This window comes from Photinus pyralis, unplaced genomic scaffold, assembly GCF_008802855.1.
Source record: "Photinus pyralis isolate 1611_PpyrPB1 unplaced genomic scaffold, Ppyr1.3 Ppyr1.4_LG4, whole genome shotgun sequence".
NCBI classification, from domain to species: domain Eukaryota; kingdom Metazoa; phylum Arthropoda; class Insecta; order Coleoptera; family Lampyridae; genus Photinus; species Photinus pyralis.
Genome location: NW_022170511.1, coordinates 21,696,147 through 21,724,000, shown reverse-complemented (window position 1 = coordinate 21,724,000; position 27,854 = coordinate 21,696,147). Strand labels below are relative to the sequence as shown.

General features: G+C 35.3%; 3 protein-coding genes and 1 pseudogene across 3 annotated transcripts; 3 read left to right on the top strand and 1 right to left on the bottom strand.

Moving 5' to 3' along the window:
- Positions 1–35: 35 nt before the first annotated feature.
- Positions 36–3,164, top strand: LOC116167879. The gene is made up of 2 exons (XM_031483477.1): positions 36–1,075; positions 1,984–3,164. Exon 1 carries the CDS (start codon positions 211–213, stop codon positions 1,051–1,053), a length of 843 nt encoding a protein of 280 aa, XP_031339337.1. The 5' UTR covers positions 36–210; the 3' UTR covers positions 1,054–1,075; positions 1,984–3,164.
- A 3,185-nt stretch (positions 3,165–6,349) lies between these two features.
- Positions 6,350–8,985, top strand: LOC116167869 (annotated as a pseudogene).
- Positions 8,986–12,529: 3,544 nt separating this feature from the next.
- Positions 12,530–14,175, bottom strand: LOC116167876. Its single transcript, XM_031483474.1, has 2 exons — positions 13,447–14,175; positions 12,530–13,392 (listed from the first exon to the last, which is right to left on the bottom strand). Exons 1-2 carry the CDS (start codon positions 13,936–13,938, stop codon positions 12,697–12,699), a joined length of 1,188 nt encoding a protein of 395 aa, XP_031339334.1. The 5' UTR covers positions 13,939–14,175; the 3' UTR covers positions 12,530–12,696.
- A 12,683-nt stretch (positions 14,176–26,858) lies between these two features.
- Positions 26,859–27,745, top strand: LOC116167881 (glycosylphosphatidylinositol anchor attachment 1 protein-like). Its single transcript, XM_031483480.1, has 3 exons — positions 26,859–27,287; positions 27,332–27,494; positions 27,543–27,745. Exons 1-3 carry the CDS (start codon positions 26,928–26,930, stop codon positions 27,743–27,745), a joined length of 726 nt encoding a protein of 241 aa, XP_031339340.1. The 5' UTR covers positions 26,859–26,927.
- Positions 27,746–27,854: the final 109 nt, after the last annotated feature.

Here is a 27,854-nt window from a genome sequence, read left to right as displayed (position 1 = left end):
ATCAGTTTCGTCTGGTTGTATCAGAGACATGGATGTCTCTGGGTTGTATCTTGTATTTGATTTGTTTTTTAGGTTAGTTTGAATAACGTTCATAAATCATTTATTTAAATATTTTTAAGTACAAATTTGAACATTTTTATATATTTATTAAAAATCTAAAGTCTTGTCTCTCGTGACTGTCGATATTTTAATACTAGTTTAATTGATAAAATGTCACAACTCGAAATAAAGAAAATGAAACAGGGAATGTCGTATTCCTGCAAAGAAAAAACAATCATTTTAAACGTGTTTAAATATTTTCGTATTAACTTTCCCGAAAAATGCGTTACGGATATCGTTCGGCGAACGTCTAAGGCAACTGGCTGCAGCGAAAAGAGTATATTTCAATTTCGTAAAGAAGAGGCAAGCGTGGAGGGATTTAAAGAGCCATCAAAGACGAAAATAAGAAAGAATATTAATATTAATAGTAGAGATATTAAATATGACAATAATGTACGCCAAACGATTCGCAATATAATTTATGATTTAAAATACCGAAACATTGTGCCATCATTAAATACTATCTTAAAGCATGTAAATGCGGATAATCATCTGCCCAATTTTTCTCTAATGACCTTAAGGCGACTTATGTTCGACATGGGTTTCTATTATGAAAAGAACGGTAATAAATCGATCTTAGCAGAAAAGACGGTCAAGCAAGAAAATAATTTAACAATGCGAGGCAGTAGTAAAATACCTGAGGGGGAAAACGTCTTACAAAAAGTTGCACCAATTCCACATGTACAGTGCACTGTCCCAACTAATCATCTACAGCCTCCCATTAACCAACATCTAAATGAAAGGGTAATTCCGATGGCAATTCATGTGCACGAGAATCATATAATTCCGCCTGTACATGCCCCCGTCCCACACGGTGTACCTGTGATGCTGAATCATAGGAAAGAACTGATGCCACTACATCACCATGGTATGATACCATCAAATATGGATCCACATCTTAAAAGAGATATGCCTCCGTGGATGAATTCCCACAATGTGATTAAACAACAATAGCGTTTCATTGTGAAAGGAAACGGTAAGTAAATTTTTTATGTGATATAGACCTTTTGCACCTAGGTAAGTGCACAGAAAAATTAAAAAACTTATATTAAGCAATTCAAAAATTCAAGCCACTCGGTCAATTCAAAAAAATTAAAATCCGAAGAGAGTTAAGGATTCTGAATATAACTGAAAAAGCTCAATTATACCTCGAACTATATAGTTGTGATTACACCTCGGATTACACAAATTGAAAATTTTTTTAAAATTCAGTAAAACAAATGATTAATAAAAATTCGGAAAACATAAAATCTGGAAGTTTCCTACAAAATTCGGAAAATTCAGTAATGGTAATTTCAGAGGAATTTTAAAAAATCAGAAGGGAATTAAATAAAAAAATTTGTAAAGTTTACAAATCCGAAAGTTTCGTAAATTCGGACAAAATTTGGCAAATTTTCTATTTTCCGATTTGAATTTTATCGTTTATGGTTTATTTCTCTGTGAAAACAATTTTGACCTTCTATGTACACTCGCTAGATTTTTTCAATTTTTATTAAATTTCTGAATTTATGGAATTTTAATAAAACAACTTTGAACTTTTGTGCGGATATTTTGAATTTTTGAGAACCGAATTTTTATGAATTGCTTATCTTCTTGGATTCCAGTTTTTTTTTAATTTTTTCCGATTCTTCTAAATTTTTTGTGATTCTAATTCTCTTCAAAATGTTGTGTGAATTTTAATGTTTTTCGGAATTTACCAATTGATTTAATTTTCTGATTTTTAAAATTTTTTGAATTGGAATATTGTGTACACCTTAATTTATAATTAGTTATTGCATTTGTTTCCACTAAAATTAACAGTCAGTTAACAGTACCGAAAGTCCGACCCATATGGTGTAGTGTAATTAACGCCCAATTTTGTATGTTGAATTTTTTTGTTTTCAGGAGCTACTGTTTCAATTTTAAGACTGCAACGATTGTGAATGCCTTGTTTCAAATTACTCGTTTACTATTTAGGAATATTTAAATTATGGACAGATGAGGAACTTTCATCGAATCTACGACAAATGGATGCATATATTTAAGTATTTTAGTACATTTACTTATAAGAGACTTTGGCAGTATTGATACTTTATACATGTACTTAAACAGAAAACTCCTACTTTACATACAGGGTGTTCTTATGTAAACTCATTCCTAATAACTTCTAATGATTATAGTGTACATAGTGATGCGTTTCTCGAATCACATGTTGATGCTTTATTGTTTTTCTGTTTTTGATAGCTTAATTCCTGGATGAATTGCTGTTTGCGTTTCATCACTGAATTTAATATAATGAAATTGTCAATATCTTTTATTCGTCACCAAAGAGTCTCGGCAACACCTGACCTTGTATAGTACAGAAAAGTTATAATTTTGCCATACAATCCATAGATTGTGAAATTAGTATGGATTGGTCATATTTTGATTAGCAAAATAACTAGCTTGGTTTATACAGCTTCACACCCACCAGTTTTAGGCTTGCCATGTCTTCTACATTATGAGCCAATCCAGTTCTTTCACGGTTGGCAGTCCTATTTGCTGCGTCTGGACCAAGTGAAACTGGTAATCCTATCAGACCTTATTTTGGCCAGTATTTCAAAATGGCCTCCATCGCCATAGATTCATCTTAAATATAAAACACTTCTAACAGACCCCCGAGAAACAACCTGTATAGCTCACTGAAAATAAGACTGAATTCTATAACAAAAAACTGTATGGTACGTCTAAAGATGTTGGATGTGATGCAGCTATAACATGCAGTATAAGTAGTCATTTTGACAGTGTCGAGAAACTGTGAAAATCTCAATACTTTTATTACCGTTTCGATTGATAACTATGTCACACTTTTCCATTTGTACGCCTTTTAATGTTATGCAATAAATTTATTAGTATTTTGAAATTAGTAGCATAAGTAAATTTTTAAGGTTAGTGAATAACTAGAGTTACTGCCATGATACTCAATTTTATATTCCTACATCGACTTTGTCAAGTGTGATTTTTAATTGTTTGCGAACAACTTTTGCAAGATCCTATTTTTGTCAGTATTAAACAGTGTAGTTTTGATCATCTATACTGTGTTCAGTATTATGTACTTGTTAAATAAATTTTAATAAACAAATATGGTATTAATGTAGACATGTATTATTTGACTGACTTGGTTTTTTTTTATCGTCTATCACTGTCTTTCTGACTTACTAGGCATTGTATGATACTTTTCAGAGGTAATGTCACAAATTACGGAATTGTTGTAAGTATGGGATTTACGTCAATACTAAATGGAGGGCTTGATTCTATGCACTGAATGGGGGTGTACAGTATAGTTTAATTCGGCAGTTCTAATTTAATGAGCGTGTACCTGAAACCATAAAACATTTTTTTGGACAGTAAAAGTTTATTTTAAAAAAGAGGCTGATTAGCAAAAAAATAATGAACGTGCGGTTTTAAGGGTTTATTCAAAACGATATGATTGTGGCGGGCTCTGTGACGTAATAAGCCCGACCAATCAGCATAGAACCATTCAGATGACATATCGACTGGGCAATATTCCCTTTGATTAAGCACAGCCGTCTATAATTAATTATATATTATTATATATAATATATATATATATATATATTATTAATTAATTATAATAATTATAGACGGCTGTGGATTAAGTATATAATCAAAGAATATTGCAGGAGAATGTCATTTGTAACTTACGTCACCTGTCACTGTCATTTGTCGTTCACTTTCGCGTTAGATGCAGTTAAACAATAAAGAATACCAGGAGCATTACTTAGGTTCACGTTTATGGTATAACTTACTCAGGTTGTATACAAGAGAGAGTGGGACAGAAGTCGACCATTTGCAAAATCCACTTATGACTCACTTTTGTTGTAGTTTTTGCAGTGACATAAAATAATGGTTAGTTGTTGTGCTTGTGGTTGCTCCAAAACGGAAAAAAATAAAAGTTTGGGAATTACATTTCATGTGTAAGTATTGATACCAATATTATTTTTATATAGTACATGTCAATTTACAAATTTTTTATCGGAATGTAGTTTGAGGTTAGTTAAACAAAAGTCATAGGCGGAGTAGACACATGGAGGTTTAGATTGTTTTCGTGTAAAATTCTTTATAATTGTATTCTTCTACAAGTGTAAGGTAGCTACGCCACTGGAACAGGAAACTACTGTCCGCCATTTGCAAAAGCCATCGCGGTCTCACGTAGGCCTAAATAATATAATATAAACCCCAAAGCAAAATTTAAAAAAGCTGTTAAAAAAGGTAAACAAAATCATAAACGTCAAATCCGAAAAAACGTCAGACTCTCGCGCAAGGTTGCCAGCTCACTTCTACGTGATTGGTTGTAGGTTCGTGACGTATTTAGACTGAAGCGTTTCAAATTCGGACTTAAACACAGCTTTTCAATAATTTATTTTGGGTTTATTTTACTCGCAAACAAAAATTGAGGACACACGGGTCTTTTTATTTTTAATGTACTTTATAGATCAGAAACAAAAAATGAAACCAGGATGCCCCCATTGCTGAATTTACATGAGCGTTAGGTTTTAGTAGTAGAATCAAATGTCAAAATTTCAGTGAAATAACTTGACCGGTGTTGGTTGCGCGACTCGAAACGAACATTATTGCAAAATGGCACAGAAACAACGTAAATGGAACGCAGCGAGGGTACTGGTCGACAGGTATACTTAACTGCACTTCAGAAGTGGATGCAATGCAAGAACAGAAGAATTCACTTCAAATCAAGGCCAGTTGGCAGTTGCTCCAGTAAAAGTAAAATTAGTTGGCTAGATCTATGAGATGCTAATCGTTCAAGATCCATCCAACGGCAAAGACGTCATCACAGAAGAGTGAGGAGTGTAGGTAACAAATTTAGCAGATTGTGTCGGGCTCATTTTGATAGTAGAAGTCGTCTTTAAAGAAACAGACGGTCGCTCAAATTCTGGAGTAGGTACAACAAAGGTTTGACGGCACCATTAAACAATGGTTACCCTTTTGGTACCAGTTCAAGAAAGTACACAAACACTTTGGGTTACATTTAACATAACAAACTACATTATTAAAAATATATTCTGCACTTTATTTACAATAAATACATTAAAATAGATTGTATGTACTCAATTTTTTAACAATAAATATAGGTACCTACTCTCATCAATTTGTAACAAACTTCATACGACTTTTCTCTCGTAATAATATTACAAACTACATGGAAACAAATACTGAAAGCGTTATTATGTGTTAAACAATTAATGTTACCTTCCTACATATAAAAATCACAGCCAAGTTTTGTAGCTGAAAAATTTCGTGATTAATCTTGCATGTTTTAAAACTGGCTTTCTGTAATGGTATGCTCGTTCAATTCTTTTTTAATATCCTCTACATTCTCATATATAGGTTCCATATTTGTTCGTCCTATAAATAAACAAAAATTATTTTAATTCATGTTGATTATCAGAGATCAGATGGTAGGACAAGAAGGAATCGATGATATATGATGTTGATGTCATTAGAAACAAGTTAATCAATCACCACAAGTTAGAATAATGTAAAGTTTTACCAAACAAGTGGCATTATATTTATTTCCTATAAGGTTGACTCTCATAATTGGATCTTCTAGAAATGCTCAATATAGATTTGATATCAGAGCAACAAATAACTTGTATCATTGTGAGTTGGAGTAATGGGAGTCATTTTCAACATCCATTATAAAATAGAGCCGTTTTGCCAGGCTTTGTTATACGTTTTTGTAATTGTTTCTTGAAATTTAGTTTGTGCTTTGTAACTGATCAAAATATGATATCTGGAAACGAATTTAAGTAGTAAGTCAACAATCAAAATAACTAGTAATATACAGGGTGTTGCATTTAAAATAATATAGCCGGTATATTTCAGTTTATCACAGATATGTACCTACATTTTTAACAGCCCTACACAATTCTTATATACAATCGACCGTTCTGGTAATTTTTCCTAACCCTGTATATGCTATTATGGTCATTTTGTTCCCGAACATTCTTGAACGCGCGCCTCGAAAATAATTCAGTATTCTAGAAACATGGTTTTTAAAATGCGAAGGATATGAAATTGTATATAAATTATAGAAACATTTCGTTCTTGTGACAAGCGGATCAAATCATGAGAAGAAATAATTCATTCCATATTTCTAGAATATTCCTGCATTTGCTAGGCGCGCGTTTCGTATTCCATCAATCACATTTTATAGACGTTCTAGAAAGTTCGAGACCGCTCGTGAACAATCGGCCTCCGCATATATAAGCGTTTCGAGGCGCGCAACTTCATAACAGTTCAAAACTTGAGCGAGTGAACATATAAACTAACGATACATTTGTGCGTACTTATTGTGACTATAAGTGTGAATAAGAAATTATTCGTGATATTTTGAAGAAAAAATGGTTAAAGTACCAGCGATTGGAATTGATTTGGGTACGACCTACTCCTGCGTAGGCGTGTGGCAAAATGGAAAGGTGGAAATCATCGCCAACGACCAAGGAAACAGAACAACGCCAAGTTACGTGGCCTTTACAGACACCGAAAGGCTCATCGGCGATGCGGCCAAAAATCAAGTTACCATGAATCCCCACAACACCATCTTCGACGCGAAAAGACTCATCGGCCGAAAATACGACGATCCAAAAATCCAACAAGACATGAAGCACTGGCCTTTCAAGGTGATAAGTGATGGGGGTAAGCCGAAAGTGGAAGTTAATTTTAAGGGCGAAACAAAAAAATTCGCCCCAGAAGAAGTAAGTTCAATGGTACTCACGAAAATGAGAGAAACGGCTGAGGCTTACTTGGGCACCTCAGTCAAAGACGCCGTTATTACTGTACCGGCATATTTCAACGACTCCCAGAGGCAAGCTACAAAAGATGCTGGTGTTATAGCCGGATTAAACGTCTTGAGAATTATCAACGAACCTACGGCCGCCGCTCTTGCTTATGGCCTGGATAAAAACCTCAAAGGTGAGCGCAACGTTCTCATTTTTGATTTGGGCGGTGGCACCTTCGATGTATCCATACTTACCATCGACGAAGGCTCGTTGTTTGAAGTGCGATCTACTGCTGGCGACACTCATCTCGGAGGAGAAGACTTTGACAACCGTCTAGTTGACCACTTTGTCGAAGAATTTCAAAAGAAATATAGGAAAGATATACGTAACAACCCGAGAGCTTTACGTCGTCTGCGTACAGCTGCGGAAAGAGCAAAACGAACATTGTCATCCGGCACCGAGGCAACTTTAGAAATTGACGCTTTATTTGATGGTATCGATTTCTACACGAAGATCTCCAGAGCTCGCTTTGAAGAATTGTGCTCCGATTTATTCCGTGGAACACTACAACCCGTTGAGAAAGCACTCGCAGATGCAAAAATGGACAAGGCGGGATCAATTCACGATGTTGTACTTGTCGGTGGCTCTACTCGAATTCCAAAGATTCAATCGCTTCTGCAAAATTATTTCTGTGGCAAGCAGTTGAATCTATCAATAAATCCAGATGAAGCTGTTGCTTATGGTGCAGCAGTGCAAGCAGCAGTCCTTAGCGGCGACACAAGCGATAAAATACAAGATGTTCTACTGGTCGATGTCACTCCCCTCTCCATGGGCATCGAAACTGCCGGCGGTGTCATGACGAAAATCATCGAACGCAACTCTCGCATCCCATGCAAGCAAACCCAAACATTCACAACTCCGATAATCAGTCTGGAGTTACGATTCAAGTATTCGAGGGCGAACGAGCCATGACAAAGGATAACAATTTACTTGGCAATTTTGACTTGTCCGGAATTCCACCAGCACCGCGAGGTGTTCCCAAAATCGAAGTTACCTTCGACATGGATGCTAACGGCATACTAAACGTTTCCGCCAAGGACACCAGCTCCGGAATATCGCAACAAATTACAATTAAGAACGACAAAGGCCGTCTATCGCAGAGAGACATCGACCAAATGGTGGCGGATGCTGAGAAATACAAAGAGGAGGATGAAAAGCAACGAGCCCGAATTGCAGCCCGCAATCAACTGGAAGGTTACGTTTTCAATTTAAAACAAGCGCTTAGTGACGTTGGTGATAAACTATCAGCAGAAGATAAACAAACAGTGGAAAGTGCATGTGCTGGATGCTTAAAATGGTTGGACAATAACTTACTTGCGGAGAAAGAGGAGTACGAAGATCAACAGAAACAGCTTACAAATTTATGCAGCCCAATGATGTCCAAGTTATACGCATCAGGTGGTGTGGGACAGCAAAATGGACCTATGCCAGGAAACTGTGGTCAACAAGCGGGGCGATTTAACACGCAAGGCCCAACGATTGAAGAAGTCGATTAAAGCATTTTAGTGTGGGTACCTACTTGACTGTGATTGATTTTGTACATATTTTATTATTAAGACTGTAATAATAAATTATTTTCTGTTAGTATAAAATGTTTTATTACATAAACAACATATCCAGATTTCGAAAATTATTTTGGGCCACGAGTGCGTCAGCAGTTTGTGACACTTTCCTTCATACAATTTTAATAGCAGACATTAAGAATAAGTTAATATGTAGAAGGTGCGTAACAAAAATGGAGTAGGGGGGTCTGTTGGAAAGCAGCAGTGACGTACCGGGTGACCAAATAATGGCATACGGCTGAAAATAAGAAATTTTTGCAACGATATAAGTTATGCGAAATTATCACACTACTTACTTGGAATTAAAATCTTTGGGCATTGTTTAAATAAACAATGCTTTTTGGGGCAATCTTCAAGGATTGCGCAAGTAGACTAAGCAAAATACAGAATTTGTTGTACACACAAAATCCCGCAACGAGCAATTATCTGCAAATTTTTGAAAAGAACAATTTATTTTTTGTGACTTCCGGTTTGGCCTGTAATTGCCGTCATCTACCTACCAAACTTTTTAATAAAACATCCCGTATGTTTTTTTTATTCTTCAATACAGAATAAATTAATTATATTCATGTCCGGGACCGGCTTTATATATGTGTAAGCGATGTAACCCTCCGCTTACGGGGCAGACAAGAAGGGGCGCAAAATTACTCAAATTTAGTGACTGACGAATCACGGATGTAAAACACCGACGGAGTTTTCTATTTTTAAGATCAAACGATCACGATATAACATAAATTGAAAAAATTCCTAATATAGTAAGAAAGTATGTAGCGCATATTCCAAAAATCCCGATAGATATCGAGGCGCCATAAAAGATTAGTAATCGGCGATAAAGAACAAACGCGGTTGTGATGTAATCTTTCCGGAAAATGTGATGTGTTTTGTTATAGAATGTTCAAGACCATTCGGGAGCACTCGAAACATTGTTTAAATTAAAGCAAAGAGTACCCATAATAAATTAATAAGAGATACAGCGCAATGGTATAAACGCGTGTTGGCTATAAGAACTCGCCCGCTAGGATTCCAAAAGCGGGCCCTCGCGTAGAGGTGGCCAGAACTAACCGCCTCTTTAAATATTGGCGCGTATTGAAAATTTACAGAATTCTTTATAGAATTTCGGTTTAAAATATTTGCGCGGTTGTCACATTTAATTTTCTTTCTTATTGGCTGTATAAAATGTGGACATGATATAATTAGAAAACATTACTTAAGTATAAAAGAAATCAGCATCAGTACCTATTGTTAATTACATTGGTATTTTCCTGTTTAGTGGGCGTCTATTGAATACACAGTAATTACTATTTAATTTAATAACCAAAACAGGTACAATAAAATTGTAAAAATGTAAGTTAAATTTGTTATTATTCATCCTTTTTAGATAGTCTACTACAGTAAAGTTAAAGTAGACAACATATTTCATAAAATTGGATTTTATGATGAGCATAGCGATTGTTTTACAGGAAATTTTGTTTGCTTTAATTTTGTATAGATGCCTACATACGCTGAGTTGTTTAATCATTAACAATCAATCATTACAATGCAATAATCCTTATGTCCTCAGAAAAAAAAACATCAGTCTAATCGAATAATCAGTCAAAATATATAGTGCAGTTAAATAATAAATTAATAAATCTGCACCCGTCGAATAAATTTAATTAAATATTTACACGTTATTCTCATTTAAACAATTCAATAAAAAAAATACTCTCGACCCGCATTTTAAGCTGCAGCACTAGCGCGCATCGGTCTCCTAGCAACTAAGCGTCGTACACATGTTTGTCACCATTGGTTAGTAGCGGAAAAACACATAAGTATATGTATTTAAATTTGCCGCTCAACTTAAGGCACTGCGCATTCTGCTAGTGATTCATCCATCTAAACGATTGATAATGCAGTGTATGTTCTCATTTTTGAAAACAACATTGGCTTCCACTCCAAGTATAGGATTTCTGGAGCGTTTAAATATCTCCGGAAGGCGTGGGTCGATCGGACTGAAATGTAATGAGATTAAAGGGGACATTAGTCACATCGACTGGTAAAAAATATGGTCCAAATCGGTCAAGTAGTTTTTCAGTTATCGCAAAGAAACCATTTTTAAAGAGGTGGGGTTGCGTCAGGGGTTGCGTTGGTCCACAGTTCACATTTTTAACTGATTTTAACGATTCGATCACAACTATAATCCAATTGAGGCAGTTTATTTTGGATTTATTATATTGTTTATAGTTTGGCCGGTAAAAATTAAAAAGTGATTGCAACATTTTTTCCGGGAATCTTTCATTATCTTTTGTACAATAAATGCTATAAAACGTCTATTGCCCTTTTTTTTAAAAAAATGTTCGTTTATTTCCGCGCAAGTCGGAAGTAAATATCGTTCGTTAGACTACTTCCTCTAACTAAACGATCTATATAGTTCGGTCGACTTTTCCATACGTCCGTCGACGGTAGGGCGACGAACAGTGTGTACAAAGGGCAGAGACGTAATCAAAGCGAGCTTATTACTCGCGATTACTGGGAATACACAATACACACTAAAAAATCTATTAATTACCGCTCAATAAACGGCTTATTGTTACATGAAGAACATATCTTCGCACCTATGAATCAAACCAACAAGCGTTCGGACCTTAATAAATTGTGCCATAAGCGTAGAATGGAATAACATATCTCAAACATCATACATTTCAAGGAATAATAGATACCTAAATAAGTACAAGCAAACACTAAACATTTGGCAACGCTGGGATTTGTGCAATGATATTTGTAAACTTCTAAACAAGTAGTTGCCTTGAAATAGCCCCTTAGGCGTAGCGTACGCCAATAAAATTGAGAAAAAGCAGTAACATTTGTTAGGCAACACAGAATACATATGCAACACTATTCTCTATGCCGTTGAATCTCTTATTATGGATACTCTTTGATTAAAGTATTTGAACAATGCTTTGGCCAAGAAAGAATTTTAAAGGCAACTCTCATTTGTCGCGTGTAATGTTAGTTGCCTATTAATACAGGCCATTTGTGCTCAAACGGGCATCTAGCGGGAAAGTTGTGGGGTAGTTTTGATTTCTTTGATTCTACATGTTTTTTGTGGTGCTGAATCCGAATCTAAGGTTTGCCAACAAAATTTCATGACACAACATTGAAAAAAATACAAAAGAAGTTGAAAAAGATATTTTTTTGGCAGTTTTGTGCTTACAACTTGAAAACTATCAACTTTTCGAAAATAACCTCCCTATTCAAAATGAAAGTACTTAAAATTTCCTACAGACCCCACTATTTAGTTTTTTTCCTCGATGAACCGTTCGGGCTCGAGCGCCAGTTGAAAATTGGCGTATTTCGGCTGTATCCCCAAATACTCATCATTTATTATTATTTTATTATTATTCTGTGCAAATAATATAAATCCCGTGCTTTTCATTGTCTACCGGTCTCAAAAGATTTTATAACTGTTCCGTCTGGTATAAAACTCTCCCACTCCTTCACAGATGAGCCAAGGCCCATTTCGTCCCCGTGTACCTACGTTTGCAGTCTTGAGGCCCCCCTCCCATACACATACATACACAAGCGCACAAAGTTACACAGATGGACGGACGGACAGTCCAAAATCATGAACTCGCTTTTTGTCGCTGGTTAACATGTAAACAGAAAAGAAATAAATCAGGTTCAGTTGTTAGCAGACAAATTTAAGCTGGGGTAACCTGCGTTACCCCACTCCGAGGTGTACGTGATTCTTCAGAACACCGAAACAGGAGGAATAATGCCGTTGAATAGGAAATTAATATACCTCTTTTGCCATTTGAATTTTTTGAATTAATAATGACCACAGCACCACTTTCCCAAATTCAACAATAATTATCCAAACATGCTATGGTAGGGTTTTGTGATTTCTTTATCTGGTTCGGAAGAAAGTGGGAATAATTTTAGATAGCACAGTATAAGTATTATATATTATAAATAATATAATAATATGATTGATGATAATATGATGACTGTTGTTCGTTAGAAATTAACTTTTTTCACTACTAGCGTCTGATGACATGATTATTAACTTTATTTCATACTGGTATCTTAACTACTACATAACATTTTTGTTTTAAACAAAATAAACAACGTCTGAATTCCCGCTGTCATTGGCAACGGGAATTCGAGGCTACTTAATTCCCTCATGGCGGGGTTGACATAATCTTAACTAGATCACGTTAATTTTCAATGTTATCACACTTCGTTACATCGACACTAGCATTAAGATCGTTGCAATTTCCACCCATATCAAATTTGCAATGATTAAACGTGCAGTTCGCGAAAACAGAAGAAAGATGTTGGCTGCTACCAGTTACCATACAACCTATATCAGTCGTAACCGAAGTGGAAGCTTTTTCTGTAACTGTTGAAAAAATCCTCTTTTGAACATCCATTTTTCGCGGCATCGATTGATCAACGTAACTTTGAGCAACCTTTGAAGACTTCCAATCCCCATGCATTTGAAGACTGCACAAATCGCCCCCTCCTTCAATTAACGAAGTAGCAGAAGTTCTTCTATAGCAATGCCCCGTGTAACCAGAGGGATTCGACAACTTCAAAAATTTGGCAATTTCACAGGGTAATTTTGAAAATGAGTTCTTCCCCACTGGTTGCGTAGTGCACCTTTCATTGCGATAATTCAAAAAGAATCTGTTGTGTGGAACGTTGGGAGGGCGCAATTTGATGTAAGCTCTAAGAATACCAAGACAATCCACCGCAGTCTCATCAATAACAGTAAAATAACGATCTTTGTGAGTTTTTGTATCCACCAAATTTACGACGAAAACAGTTCCTCTATCCTCAACATCACCAACCATTAAATTTACTAGCTCGCATGTCCGACAACAACCAGCTATTCCCAATACAGTTACCACCTAAAAACGGTTAAATCAACCAAAAAACGTGGAAATATTTTTGATTGCACTCACCTTCACGAATAAATATTTTTCATCGGGGGCGCGCTGGAGGAATTCGATTACTTGTTCTCGACTCAACTCCTGTGACTTCTTTGGTTTATATCCTACATTTTTCGCTTTTAAAAACGAAATCAAGATACCATACTTAGAAATGTCAATCTTTTCATGCAAACGCAGCATCGCTCTCACCATAGAATAATACGTCCACAGGCAGGATGGTTTACATATCTTGGATCGTTCCGAAAAATAGGCAAGAAGAGCTTTTTCAGAAGCTCCTGTTACATTTTTTTCTCGTCGCCACGTGCAAAACCGGTCAAATTCCTTCTTATATGCCTTTTTAGATTTTATGGGAACCAAACACTCTTCAGCCTGCGCAATTTCACTGAGAACATCCTCAGAAAAGTTTTCCTCAAATTCCATGGGATCTTCCAAATCGTAAACTCGGAAATTCGAAGAATAGGTAAACTCAATTAACGTATTTATTTTAACGTCAAACAAATACATCACCAAGACAACGATGCAACACCCACTATTCGAAAATTTTATTCATCATTTTATCATTTTATTCTTTTCCTATTCGTTTCAATATTTAAAACCAGTATGAAATAAAACTATGAATGCATCACGTGAATTAAATTGCGGCAAATTCCCTTGAGAAACTAATTCTCTCGGCCTACGGCCTCGAGAATTACATGTTTCTCGCGGGTATTCACCGCATCTTAATTCCCTTGATACATTAATAGCTATTAATAACGAATGAATTTGTATCGTTGGGATAGTGCACAAGTAATTAAATTTCGATTATAGAACTTCCGATGCAATTTAATTTAATCTAATATTTGTTTAATTGTAAAGGTAAAATGAATACAGTCGTCGGGTACAATCAAATTTAGAGTTGGTATAGGAAATTCCAAGCGGGTTAGACAGGTTTTGTAATTACTACGGGTTGTAGATTTTGGCCAAATAAATAACCCTTAGGCATTGTTTATTTGCTAACACATTGTATCAAAACACGTCCAGTTTTCAGTAAAGTTTGTCGAGTGAAAATGGATTGTCTAGTAGGAACGGTACTTTAACAGGCGATTTTGTTTAATTTAGTTATTAGAGGGGTAAGTATGCAAGGAGTTTTGTGAATACCCATCACTGATCCCAAAGGAAAATTAAGCATACTATTTCTTATTCAACGTTACCTGCATTACATACATATACAGTGCTATTTATTAAGAAGTAGACAGAGATTTACGTATATTGTTTTTCCCTATGTCTACTTTTAAATGACAAAATCTCTTCTGAAGGAACGTTGGGGATTTAGTTTTTAATTATTAAATTCTCGAAGAGAGAAAGAATTTTAGAAACTCTCGTTTGTCGCGTGTAATGGTGGCCTATAGCCATCTATTCCATGCAATGACATTTTTTTTTAAAGTATAGATATCCCACCTTTCTCTTTTTAATATTCATCTTTCTCAATATATTCTTAAGATCCCAACACTTTTTTTATGAAAATTTTTAAATTTAGTCTGGGTTCTGTTAACGAAAATTGTTTGTTTAAAATTTTTTTATTGTTAAATGTAAGTATATAGTCACATTTTTACATGTTAATCACCTCTTACAACCCATTAAAAATCTTTTGTTTTGAGTTATTGATATCGAGCTGTAATTACTAAAACAAAGCTTACGTTCTAGCTAGAGTAGTTAAAGATTACGTACCTGTAGTACATTGTACCTACATTTCAATGCTTGTTTTATGAAATCCGTTGCAATTAATTCTCAGTGGCACGAAGCTTACTTTGCGGTGTAATAAATTAATAATGACAATGTTACTCCCTTAAATCATTATTTAGGTGATTTATACTTCGAATGTCGTATTATAATGGGATTCCAATGCGTAATAAAGCAAACACAGCCATTTCTGTAATTAAATTATTCACAGTCGATTGATAACGATAGCTAATCAAAATTTATAGAAAATAGGAAATCTATAAACAACATTGATTTTCATCGCTACTAATTTCATCATCATTTTCGTTCACTTCATTTACTATCTCCCGTCGATAATTACGCACAACGCCATAAAAGGAAAATTCTCTGAGAGAAACTTTTCATTCAGTTATTTAATCACTCGTGTGCGTCATTTCGTAATTGGCAACTACTTTATAAGTTAAAAATATGTAATCATTACAGATTATAGTTCACTTCAAAGTTGCTTGGTACACTACACATCAATAAGCACACTGTGCTACAGTTTTCTTTAAAATCCTTCACACAAGAATGTCCGAATCGATCTGAGGGGTGGTTTAAATTTTTGTGTGCGCTTGAATTCTTCTGAATCTTTATCTTTGATGTTTCATAGAATTTCGGAAATTTTTATTTTTTCCAATTTCTGTAATGTTTTGGGATTATTTTGTCCTTAAAAGATATATTACATTATAGTAGGTACTTGATACCTGTTATCCAACAGACTCGGACGCGATATTGGTTAGACCCAGTTGTGGGTTAGACCCAAATTTTATATTTTATATTTTACCAAAAGTTTAGAAACAATTGAAAACATGTTGCATTCATCGGAAGTTTTAATAGCAGGCGATTTTAACCTACCACAAATTGTTGACGCCACGTATAATTTCGAGAACGCGAGTGCTAAATGCAAAGTAATTAAAAATATAGCTTCGATGTACAACTTAAAACTCATTAATACGGTTAAAAACTGCAATAATAGAACCCTTGACCTAATTTTAACTAACTTAAACGCGGAAATTAAATCTGCTGTCGACTCACTGGATAAAATTAATCCACTTCATCCTGCACTAGAAATATATACCTAGTCTACAAAGACCATAGACCAGCTAAGCGAATTACCAAATTAACCAACTTCAATTTCAAAAAAGCAGATTTTCTTAAAATGTACGTCCTGTTTCGCGATATTAATTGGAAGGAGTCTCTTATCCTGAAGAATTTCAAATCGGTAGATGATGCAGTAACTACCTAGCTTTAATCAAACGGTAATGAACATTTTCGATGAATGTGTCCCCAAAGTTACAATTAGGAGTGCCAATAAGTATCCTAGCTGGTTTAATATAGACATTATTAAGAAAATCAAACAGAAAAATAAGTTTCGGTTACAGGGCCAATCGGAAGACTTCATTGAAGCCAGAAAAGAACTCAAAAGAATGATCCACATTGCTCATAAGAGGTACATTAATCAAATTGAAATGGATCTGCGGAAGAATTCCAATAAATTCTGGAACTACATCAAGTCGTTGAGGAAGAATAGTCAACTACCTGGAGTTTTTGAGTACAAAGACACCTCGTTAACGGACGCCAGAAGCATTGCGGACGCCTTTGCATCCTTCTTCGAGTCAGTCTACACTATGGAGAGGAACGATGACCCGGAAGATGACGTGGAATCGGACCTGGTGCTATCCAAATTGCACTTGACTCAGTTACATGAATCCGAGATACTGGAAGCAATTAAAAAATTGAAACCGAGGTCGGCTATAGGCGAAGATGGAATCCCACCCTACATCGTGAAAGGATGTGCATCTTTATTGGTAACCCCCTTACAACATCTATTTAATTTAGCTTTGCAAACATGTACATTCCCTGAAGCTTGGAAATGCACCAGAATAACACCAATTCACAAAAGTGGAAGCCGAAAATTAGTTGAGAATTATCGCTCAATTGCAATTATACCAGCAATAGCGAAAATTTTCGAAAGAGTGATCTATACTAGACTTTATTCCCATCTCAGCAGTATAATTGCAGATCAACAGCACGGTTTCACGCGGAACAGATCAACGATTACAAATTTAATGCAGTTTACGCATTTCTCAGCAGCAGCCTTGGATGAGAGAGCCCAGGTAGACTGTGTTTATACAGATTTTGCGAAGGCATTTGACACAGTATCCCATCAAGTCTTGCTCCGTAAACTTGTTTTAAATTGCGTAAGTAATCCGACCGTCAAATTCTTGAAATCATATTTATCTCTCCGTAAAACAAGAGTGAAATTCAATGGTGTGAATTCAGCCGAATTTTATCCCTCATCAGGCGTTCCCCAGGGAACACTTCTTGGTCCTTTTCTGTTTCTCTTATACATAAATGATTTACCGCGAGTGATAAAAAACTCGAAAGCACTACTATTTGCGGACGACCTAAAACTTTTTAATAAAGTCCAATCCGCAAGTGACTGTTTAAATATTCAAGAGGACATTAACTCAGTAATTAAGTGGTGTATCAAAAATAAACTAAAACTAAATATCAATAAGTGTAAAGTCCTTACTTTTACTAGATCGAAAAATCCCTTACTTTTTGACTATAAGATGAATGGAAAGGTCTTTCTAAGAGTCACCTCCGTTAAGGACCTGGGCGTGTTTTTCAATACCAACCTTAACTTCAACTCACACATTGAATACCTAACAAATGAGTGTTACAAACTTCTTGGTTTCGTTATCCGAAATACACTCAATTTCACGAATATACAGACAATGCTAACCTTATATAATGCGTTTATTAGATCCAAGCTTGAGTATGCTGCATGTATCTGGTCTCCTCAAACTCTCAAATACTCAGACATGATCGAAAAAGTGCAGAAAAAGTTCATCCGAGTAATGTTTTATAGATCAACCCAAAATTATCCACATTTGATCTCTTACGGTACCCAGCTTAATTACTTAAATAGTACTTTCGGCTTAGATATAACGAGGTTAGAACCCCGACGGTACATTGCCTCCACAATTTTTGTCTTCAAAATTTTACACAATTTGTTAAACTCTTCCGAATTACTTCAAGAAATTAAGCTTAAGGTACCATTTGTTAAGCTAAGGCAAAATAATACTATTTTTGCAATTAACAACACAACTTCCCCACTTATTAAGATCTTGATCACTTTAAATAAGTTGTCCTCAGTTAATGATATCGACTTTTTTCAGGATCCCCTAAATTCAATAATAAATAAAATTAGATCTTAAGTCCTAATATTTGTTCAGAGCCCCAGTGCCATGTAATTGGAATTTTTATTCTGTATGGTTTCTGGTTAAATAAATAAATAAAAAATAAATAAATAAATTCACCACATACTCTGCTCAACAGTAAGTTAGTGCCGTTTTGAGCAGAGTATTTCCTAGCAAGGCAGTTTCCAGTTGGTAATATTATTTCCCGGAATATACTAGAAAACTTTCGGTTTTCGACATTAAATTTCGTTACTATCGTGTTATTCCTGCATCGCTTTTATGTCAAAGGCTGAAAGCCATTCCTGAAGTTGGATAATCTAGAATTTGCTTTAAATGTGTTAACCGCCAGTGCACGTGTTGACCGTGTGCCTTATATTTTTATAATTTACTTGATTATTTTCAAAAGGTACTCATCATCTCAAAGTTTTAGATATGTTTTCTAGTTAGCGTAAAACAATTAGAATGATGAAGTGTCATTCCCGAATAATTACATTCGTCTAGTCAGTTGCGGGAGCTGGGAGGGGTTTATACGGGCATATTTGTTGGAGATGTCGACCATTAATGATGATATAATTATTTATACATTAAGCAATGTTACGCCACTACCTATTGTTTCGCAGGTATCGTGCGCCCGATCCGGACTTCGGCTAGCGCACTTTCATCCTTTTCTTTGCAGAAACATATTTTTTAGGAAACCCACTTTACGCCCTCAGTGACCCCCAAGATGGGATATACATGCAAACGGCGAGAAGAGTAGAAATTGCGGTTCGGGAGTTAACGAGGGGAATTGCCATAAAATCCGACGGAAGTGGAAGAATGGACTTTTTCGCGCATTGCTCGAAAATTATAATAACAACCTGATTAATTAAAAGATAATGCGGTTCCGCAGTTATGTATATACTCTCTCCACCCTTTGCCTTTCCCACGTCGTCGTCCGCAATTGTCGCTGGACAATATACTGAAAAGACCCTTTTCAAATCAGGAATGCTTACCTTGGAAAAATCCTAATTCATCAAAAGCCACGTTTTAGTGAAAGATATTCGAAATGTTGAAAATCAAAGTAGAATTATCACAGGAATAGTGGTAATACAGAAACTATTTTTAACTTAAACTCCACTAACACGCTATGAACACTAAGATTAAATTGTTAATTAACAAATAAGAAACTCGTACAAGGTAGCACATTGAAGTTAGTCCATTTTTAACCATAATTAGTTTATTCTCTCATTGTCCAGAAGCAGTATTATTTTATTAATATTTTTTAATTTATTATTGAATTACTTTTCGTACCATCCAAGTGGATGCACGAGATTCTATTCGTAAAGTAAGGAACCGTAATTGCAAAGACATTTGTGGACTCTGCTGATTTCATTAAACGAAAAAGAAGCTTAATTGTTCTACTCTTATTACTATTGTGAACTCTATAATGAACTCGGGGATATTTCCCGATTTATTCAAGGCTGTTACCTGTACATAAAGAAGAGACCCATTTCTATCGTCCATATATTCTCTAAAAGTCCAGTCAAATTACGGTTTGCGCTGGATGTTGTCACTTCACTCAACGAAACAAGCGTATCCTATGTAAAAAAAATCCGCTGAATCGAAAATCATAGCCCCTGGTCGGAACATATTGTTATTAACAAAAACCGAAGGAAAAAATGAGAAAATGTTCGTGTTTTTTCGCATTTGGACTTCGAATATCTTTGTTTTTGTTTTTATGGAAATGTAAAGAATGAATCTCTTTAAAATTAAACAGTTTGTTATTACCAAGTAAAATTCCTCCGATCTTTTTTGAAAATTCGTATTTAGTAACTTCTTTGAATAACTCAAAACAATATGACAAACCCAATCATCGTAGGTTTCATAGTAATTAATTAATTAAATATACAAGTAGAAAAAGGGATGCTTCGTCTTTCAAACTGGGGGACTACAAGAGCGGTCCCAATTTTTTATAGGTACATAGTTTAACCCTAAATCAATCTTTTCCAATAATTGTCCCGCTAATTTTTGCAAATAACGGACTGTGGAATTTTTTTAGTTAACTAACAAACTTCCGAGATATAACAAGAAAGTTAACTCTATAATCGGCCCTTGACACTCGAATTAATAAAAATAATTCATTTAGGTGAAATAGAAGCATAAAAAAGTCCACGCATTAAAAAATCGATCGGTGCGACCCGATTAGCAAAATCATTTTTGGTTGTTTCGAAAACTGGCTTCAAAATCAAAGCTGATTTCTCGTGAACTATTAATATTATTTTATTTTTAAGGTACGTCTTTCCGAGAGCTTTCCATGCGCCTATTGTAGAGTTATATTTTATGTTATATTGCGGGAGTTATTCCATTTGTTAACTAACAAAATGCTTCGAATTCCGAAAAAAAGTTCTACAGTCCGTCGATTTGCAAGAATCATCGGGACAATTATTGGAAAAGATTGTTTTAGGGTTAAACTGTGTATAAAAAAATTGGGAACGATCTTGTAGTCCCCCAGTCTGAAAGACAATGCATCCGTTTTTTTACTTGTTTACTCTTTACTAGCAATATGGGTTTCGTAAGGGACGCGGGTACATCTAATGCGGTAAAAAAATTCACCAAGAGTTACATTCCAGAGGCAGAGGCTGTCCTTAAGAAATCCATGTACTGAAAATTTTCTGTATCGTACTATTACAGTATTCCCAGTTAAGATAATATTTACTCCGTTATCTCCGAATTATCGGAGCCTAGGACTTCCGACAGTCGGTAAGAGCACAATGCGCTATAGAAATCAAAGACGATTGTTAATTCCACTACTTTCGTATTTTTACAATTCCACCAATCGTACAATTTATTGGAAAATTCGACCCTCTAAATTTTGACACCCCGTAAACATTAAATGGTATGTAGTTCCCAAAATGATGTAACACTTAAACTCTTAACTTTACCTACGTCTATAAAATTCGACAAAATTGCATCACACGACTATATCAATTGTTTGAGAGGATTTGAGAGTAATGGTACTTCTGTTTAGTTATGTTAATAGTGACCTACAACTACATACGGATGGATCTTCAATGCTCGTATTAGTTACGAAGTAATACAGTTTCTATTTCTACACTTACGCCGAGTTCACAAACTAAACGAAGTAGCCTAACGGTACAATCGACCTCTGAATGATCAAACCCTAATCAAAACTAATCGTAGGCTAAAGTCGGGTCTGATTTCCACTTTCCAGCTGTTTCAATTTGGAAACTAACCTACAATTTCCACACTTTACGAAGTGTTTCATAGCTTTGTAGGCACTTACAGCTCTGAAGTAGTATGTATATATTTTCGAACCGTAAAAAGGACGGCACCATTTCTCTTTGATATGCACGCTCGTAAAACGTTGGATGAAATAAAATATACAAACTCTTCTCAATCATGAATAATGTGGGCTGTTTAAAATTCCGTTTAGAAAATTCGGACCCGAATAAAAGTTGTATAAAAAACTAAACATTCCCCAATAGTAAAAAAAAATGAAATATCTCCTTATTGTAAAAGTGATGGCAAAAAGCTTATTATAAAATTTCGATAGGACAAATTCAAAACTGATGTTAAGACGAAATTCATTTCTAGATCAATGTACAAGGTTGCATAGGTAATAGTATACTCATGTTCCTCCCGAGAAGCTTTCGCCGTCTAAATTATTAACACCGTAATTCCGTGTTACCGCCAAGTACTCAATTTTTTGTTATTTATGAAGCCATTTCCCTTTCTCCCTGCTAATTTGCCGTTGTATAACTTATCAATGATTCATTCTGATGGATTTCTTAGTCGCGGGCACGTAGGCAACAATCACTTACTTGCGTCAAGTAGGTACTTGTAGGTATAATAAACTTATACGCATCCTCTTCAAAGTTCTCGGCAAATCGTTGTGGTAATCGTACAGTTAAATTACAACGACAAATGACGACGGTAGAATTATCTTGTATGTGCCGAGTAACATATAAATCGCCTACATATTGTTAGGAACAGTCACGTGGCTTCATTAGACGTGTAGGGTTAATTAGTTCGAGGGTAAACGTAACAATCGTCGGTGTGTCCTGGAAGTTATAACTTGTTACGTTTTAATCGGACCTCCAGAGATTTCGAAAACATAAATTCAATTAAACGAGGACGATGGCACATAGTTAATTAATTAAATTTATCATGGCACATTTTTATACAACTTACAAATGCGAACCCATAAGGTTTCTCGATTTGTTTTCAGTAGACTCTGATTATCAAAACGTGTAAGAGAATATGTATTATTCCTTAACAGAAGAGGGTCCGTGAAGTTAGCACGGTCATTCATTACTAGCACTAACGACGCTACATAATCACATCGTTAGTGCTTTATAATTTGAATCGGCACGACCGGCCGTTTCAAGAAATTGGTCCCCTCTTGTGCAGTGCTGACCTCCTACCCTCGTCGAAAGCACAAACGACCGGGAACATCTAAATTAGTTAGTGCTTTCAACGAGTGCAGCACTGTCACCACTCAGATGCACTAACGATTGGCACTTTTCCGGTCGATAGTAGTGTTTAGGAAGTTAGCACTGCACAAGAGGGGGTCGTTTTTTCAGAAACGGTTGATCGTGCTGGTGCAAGTTATGAAGCACTAACGATTAGTACTAGCACTAATTCTAAATTCTGGAACTACATCAAGTCGTTGAGGAAGAATAGTCAACTACCTGGAGTTTTTGAGTACAAAGACACCTCGTTAACGGACGCCAGAAGCATTGCGGACGCCTTTGCATCCTTCTTCGAGTCAGTCTACACTATGGAGAGGAACGATGACCCGGAAGATGACGTGGAATCGGACCTGGTGCTATCCAAATTGCACTTGACTCAGTTACATGATTCCGAGATACTGGAAGCAATTAAAAAATTGAAACCGAGCTCGGCTATAGGCGAAGATGGAATCCCACCCTACATCGTGAAAGGATGTGCATCTTTATTGGTAACCCCCTTACAACATCTATTTAATTTAGCTTTGCAAACATGTACATTCCCTGAAGCTTGGAAATGCACCAGGATAACACCAATTCACAAAAGTGGAAGCCGAAAATTAGTTGAGAATTATCGCCCAATTGCAATTATACCAGCAATAGCGAAAATTTTCGAAAGAGTGATCTATACTAGACTTTATTCCCATCTCAGCAGTATAATTGCAGATCAACAGCACGGTTTCACGCGGAACAGATCAACGATTACAAATTTAATGCAGTTTACGCATTTCTCAGTAGGAGCCTTGGATGAGAGAGCCCAGGTGGACTGTGTTTATACAGATTTTGCGAAGGCATTTGATACAGTATCCCATCAAGTCTTGCTCCGTAAACTTGTTTTAAATTGCGTAAGTAATCCGACCGTCAAATTCTTAAAATCATATTTATCTTTCCGTAAAACAAGAGTGAAATTCAATGGTGTGAATTCAGCCGAATTTTATCCCTCATCAGGCGTTCCCCAGGGAACACTTCTTGGTCCTTTTCTGTTTCTCTTATACATAAATGATTTACCGCGAGTGATAAAAAACTCGAAAGTACTACTATTTGCGGACGACCTAAAACTTTTTAATAAAGTCCAATCCCCAAGTGACTGTTTAAATATTCAAGAGGACATTAACTCAGTAATTAAGTGGTGTATCAAAAATAAACTAAAACTAAATATCAATAAGTGTAAAGTCCTTACTTTTACTAGATCGAAAAATCCCTTACTTTTTGACTATAAGATGAATGGAAAGGTATTACTACGAGTCACCTCCGTTAAGGACCTGGGCGTGTTTTTCAATACCAACCTTAACTTTAACTTACACATTGAATACCTAACAAATGAGTGTTACAAACTTCTTGGTTTCGTTATCAGGCATACACTCAATTTCACGAATATACAGACAATGCTAACCTTATATAATGCGTTTATTAGATCCAAGCTTGAGTATGCTGCATGTATCTGGTCTCAAACTCTCAAATACTCAGACATGATCGAAAAAGTGCAGAAAAAGTTCATCCGAGTAATGTTTTTTAGGTCAACCCAAAATTATCCACATTTGATCTCTTACGGTACCCAGCTTAATTACTTAAATAGTACTTTCGGCTTAGATATAACGAGGTTAGAAACCCGACGGTATATTGCCTCCACAATTTTTGTCTTCAAAATTTTACACAACTTGTTATACTCTTCCGAATTAGTTCAAGAAATTAAGCTTAAGGTACCATTTGTTAAGCTAAGGCAAAATAATACTATTTTTGTAGTTAACAACACAACTTCCCCACTTATTAAGATCTTGATCGCTCTAAATAAGTTATCCTCAGTTAATGATATCGACTTTTTTCACGATCCCCTAAATTCAATAATAAATAAAATTAGATCCTAGTCCTAATATTTGTTCAGAGCCCCAGTGCCATGTAATTGGAATTTTTATTCTGTATGGTTTCTGGTTAAATAAATAAATAAATAAATAATGATGTCATCAGGTACCGTCGTTAGTTCTTTTAATGACCGTGCTAACTTCACGGACCTTCTGAACCGGACTGATCCTCTCGCATCGAAAAAAGGATATAAAACAAACTCACTGCTCGTAGTCCAAAATATTTTATTCTTCGTAATTCTGCATATGTAGTCGTAGTCGGGTAGGGTATACTCTAAGAACCGGGTATTCGCGTTCCATTTTTCTTATGTATATACATAAATACCCCAAACATGGCGAATTTACAATTCCTCCAAAATGACAAAATCAACATTCCCTAGATATCTAGTAACATCTAATTTCGCATGTAGTTAATTGAAAATGTCGCAAATAGCAAAAAATTCGATAAGTCGATTATGGTATTCAAGTCTGCAAATTCGATTCCAAAAATTCCGTGGCTGCGGGTGGTGGTAAAATGCTTTTTAAGTACACTAGAAAAAATGTATTTATAATAAAGATATTTTCATTAGTTAAAATTCAGTAGCGCAGTAGAAGCCCGTTTATGGGTAGAAGCGAGGGTAGAAGTCGGTACCTATAAAACGTATCATACAATTTTAATGATTTAAGCAGTTCATTTCTCAAGTAGTCGGTCATCTTTTATGAGTCAGTGAAGTTTGCCAGAGTAGGTGTGGGAATAACTGCTAATATGTTGCATATTAACCATTAATAATATAAAGTAACTGTTACAATAGATACATTTCTAAGAAAGATTTTGAAGAATTATAGTTAGTTTTACGAGTATTTTTTACGTTATCCCTAATCAGATGGGAGATTTAGTAAATTTTCATTATTATTCAAGAAAATGGAATTGATGATTGGCCAACATTGAAAGAACTAGCAGGTGATAAAGAATCTTTAATTAATAGTTAATAGGATTAACTTATTTTTTTGTTATATGTGAATTTATTTTTCTTTATTTGTATACGTGCCATATTTTTATGATATAGATTAAATATTTAAATATATACTATTTCAAAGAGAATGAAATGTACTTTGGATTCTGCTTCTTTATTTTTTTGTTATGTGTGAATTTATTTTTCTTTATTGTATATGTATGTTTATATATATTTTGATACTATTGACAAACAAATATTTTAATAAGAACATTTGTTTGTATCTTTATGCTGAAATATTCTTCTGGCCGGAATTCAATGGTAAACAAAATATTGATAATAAATATTTTTTTATTTATTAATAATAAATTAAAATATTTTCCTGATAAACCACTGATGTTAATAAATAATACGTACAAGAAAAATCTATAAGCAATTTGATTATCTATTATTTTTATTTATTGTAAAATCATAATATAGTATGTTGAGGATTACTGCATTTTCTTAATTACAAAACAGTGTTGCCAGGTCTACCGATTTTTCGGTAGATCTACCGACTTCAGCAGTAATCTACCGATCTACCGATTCTGCATACATTTCTACCGAATTTTAAGACTTCACGGTGAAAAACAAAAATAACATTAATTTTCATATCCATATCGTATCTTAGTGGCGGCTTGTCCTAAAGGGCACAAGGGCACGTGTCCACTTAATCACCTAGATAAACGGCGGAAATAAATTAGCACGTCAGTCAACGATTTAATTTTATTTTTACGTACATTTTCATTTATAACTGATAGTATCAAACTTCCCTTCCGCAGGCAAGTTAGACGTGTCATTCCTCCTTTCTGGCATTCCGCTCTTATCAAGTTCGTAATTGTATTACCTTACCGTCACATCCTTTGCTATTAATACCCTGATATACCATATACGTTTGCACTTTTGCTAAAATGTGTGGATTTTTTACGTTTAGAAAGTTTGTTTCATTTTTTAGCAATTTTAGGTTATGTTTTGTTCTGTTTTTAAATAAAATTGATAAATTGGATATTTCCACCTTTTAATTAGTAATTGTGCATTATGTATTCCCGTTAAAACCAAATCTACTGAAATTCTTCGAAATCTACCGAAAAATGACGAAGCAGTCTACCGATATTAATTAGTCGGACCTGGCAACACTGATCGCATCTAATAATTGTTAGGTTATGGTGTAATGTTTAATTGTGTATCCGTTTATCTTTTTGAGAAGTAATGGGGATTTTAACTGATCCTAGCGCGGGTCAGGGCAAAATAACAAAAATAATAATAAAATATTATTCAAAAATCACCATATTAATGTATGTAGGTGGTGTGATATGGTTCTGCCTACTCGCATATACTCCTTTAAACGCAGGCACATACTTTTCCGAAAATGCGCTACTACCTGGCCTGGTGAAATCCGAATTTCGAGATGAGAGCTCCGCGAAACAGTATTTCGATGAGTTGCAGGATGAAATGAAAATGTACGAAAATTCGATTCCCTACCCTTGGATTTTGGCAAAATTTCAACAGATTGGTTTAGATACTTACACTCACAACTTTACATTGAATTATCCCTTAGGAAAGGCCAATGTAAGTTACGTGTGCAATTAAAATAATACTTAGTCTTGGTGTAGATCAAATACAGCGGGAAGAATGTTTATGGGATTCTTCGTGCGGCAAGAGCTGGCAGTACAGAATCGCTGGTGATGAGCGTCCCATATAGACCTCCAAGTAATATTCATCCAAGTACGGCGTCGTCAGTTGCAATTATGCTGGCCTTTGCGAAACATGCCAATAGTACGTGCTTTCATGTTGCATTACTTAATTAACCTCTAAGATCTGTAGGACAGAAGTATTGGTCGAAGGATATTATCTTTTTAATCACAGAACATGAGCAGTTAGGTGTTCAGGCATGGTTGGAAGCGTACCATAATGTAGTATGCGGCCATCAAGGTATATTAGACCATGGCGATTTGCGGGGACGTGGTGGTGCTATTCAAGCAGCCATTAATTTGGAGTTCCAAGTTGTCAATATAGGTAAGTTCTAAATCGATACAATTTTGCAAAATGTGTAAATACTTGTTCTTACATATACAGGGTGGCTATTGAGTAGGATAACATGGCTATCTTTGTTGTTATTAACGAGCTCCTAGCGAG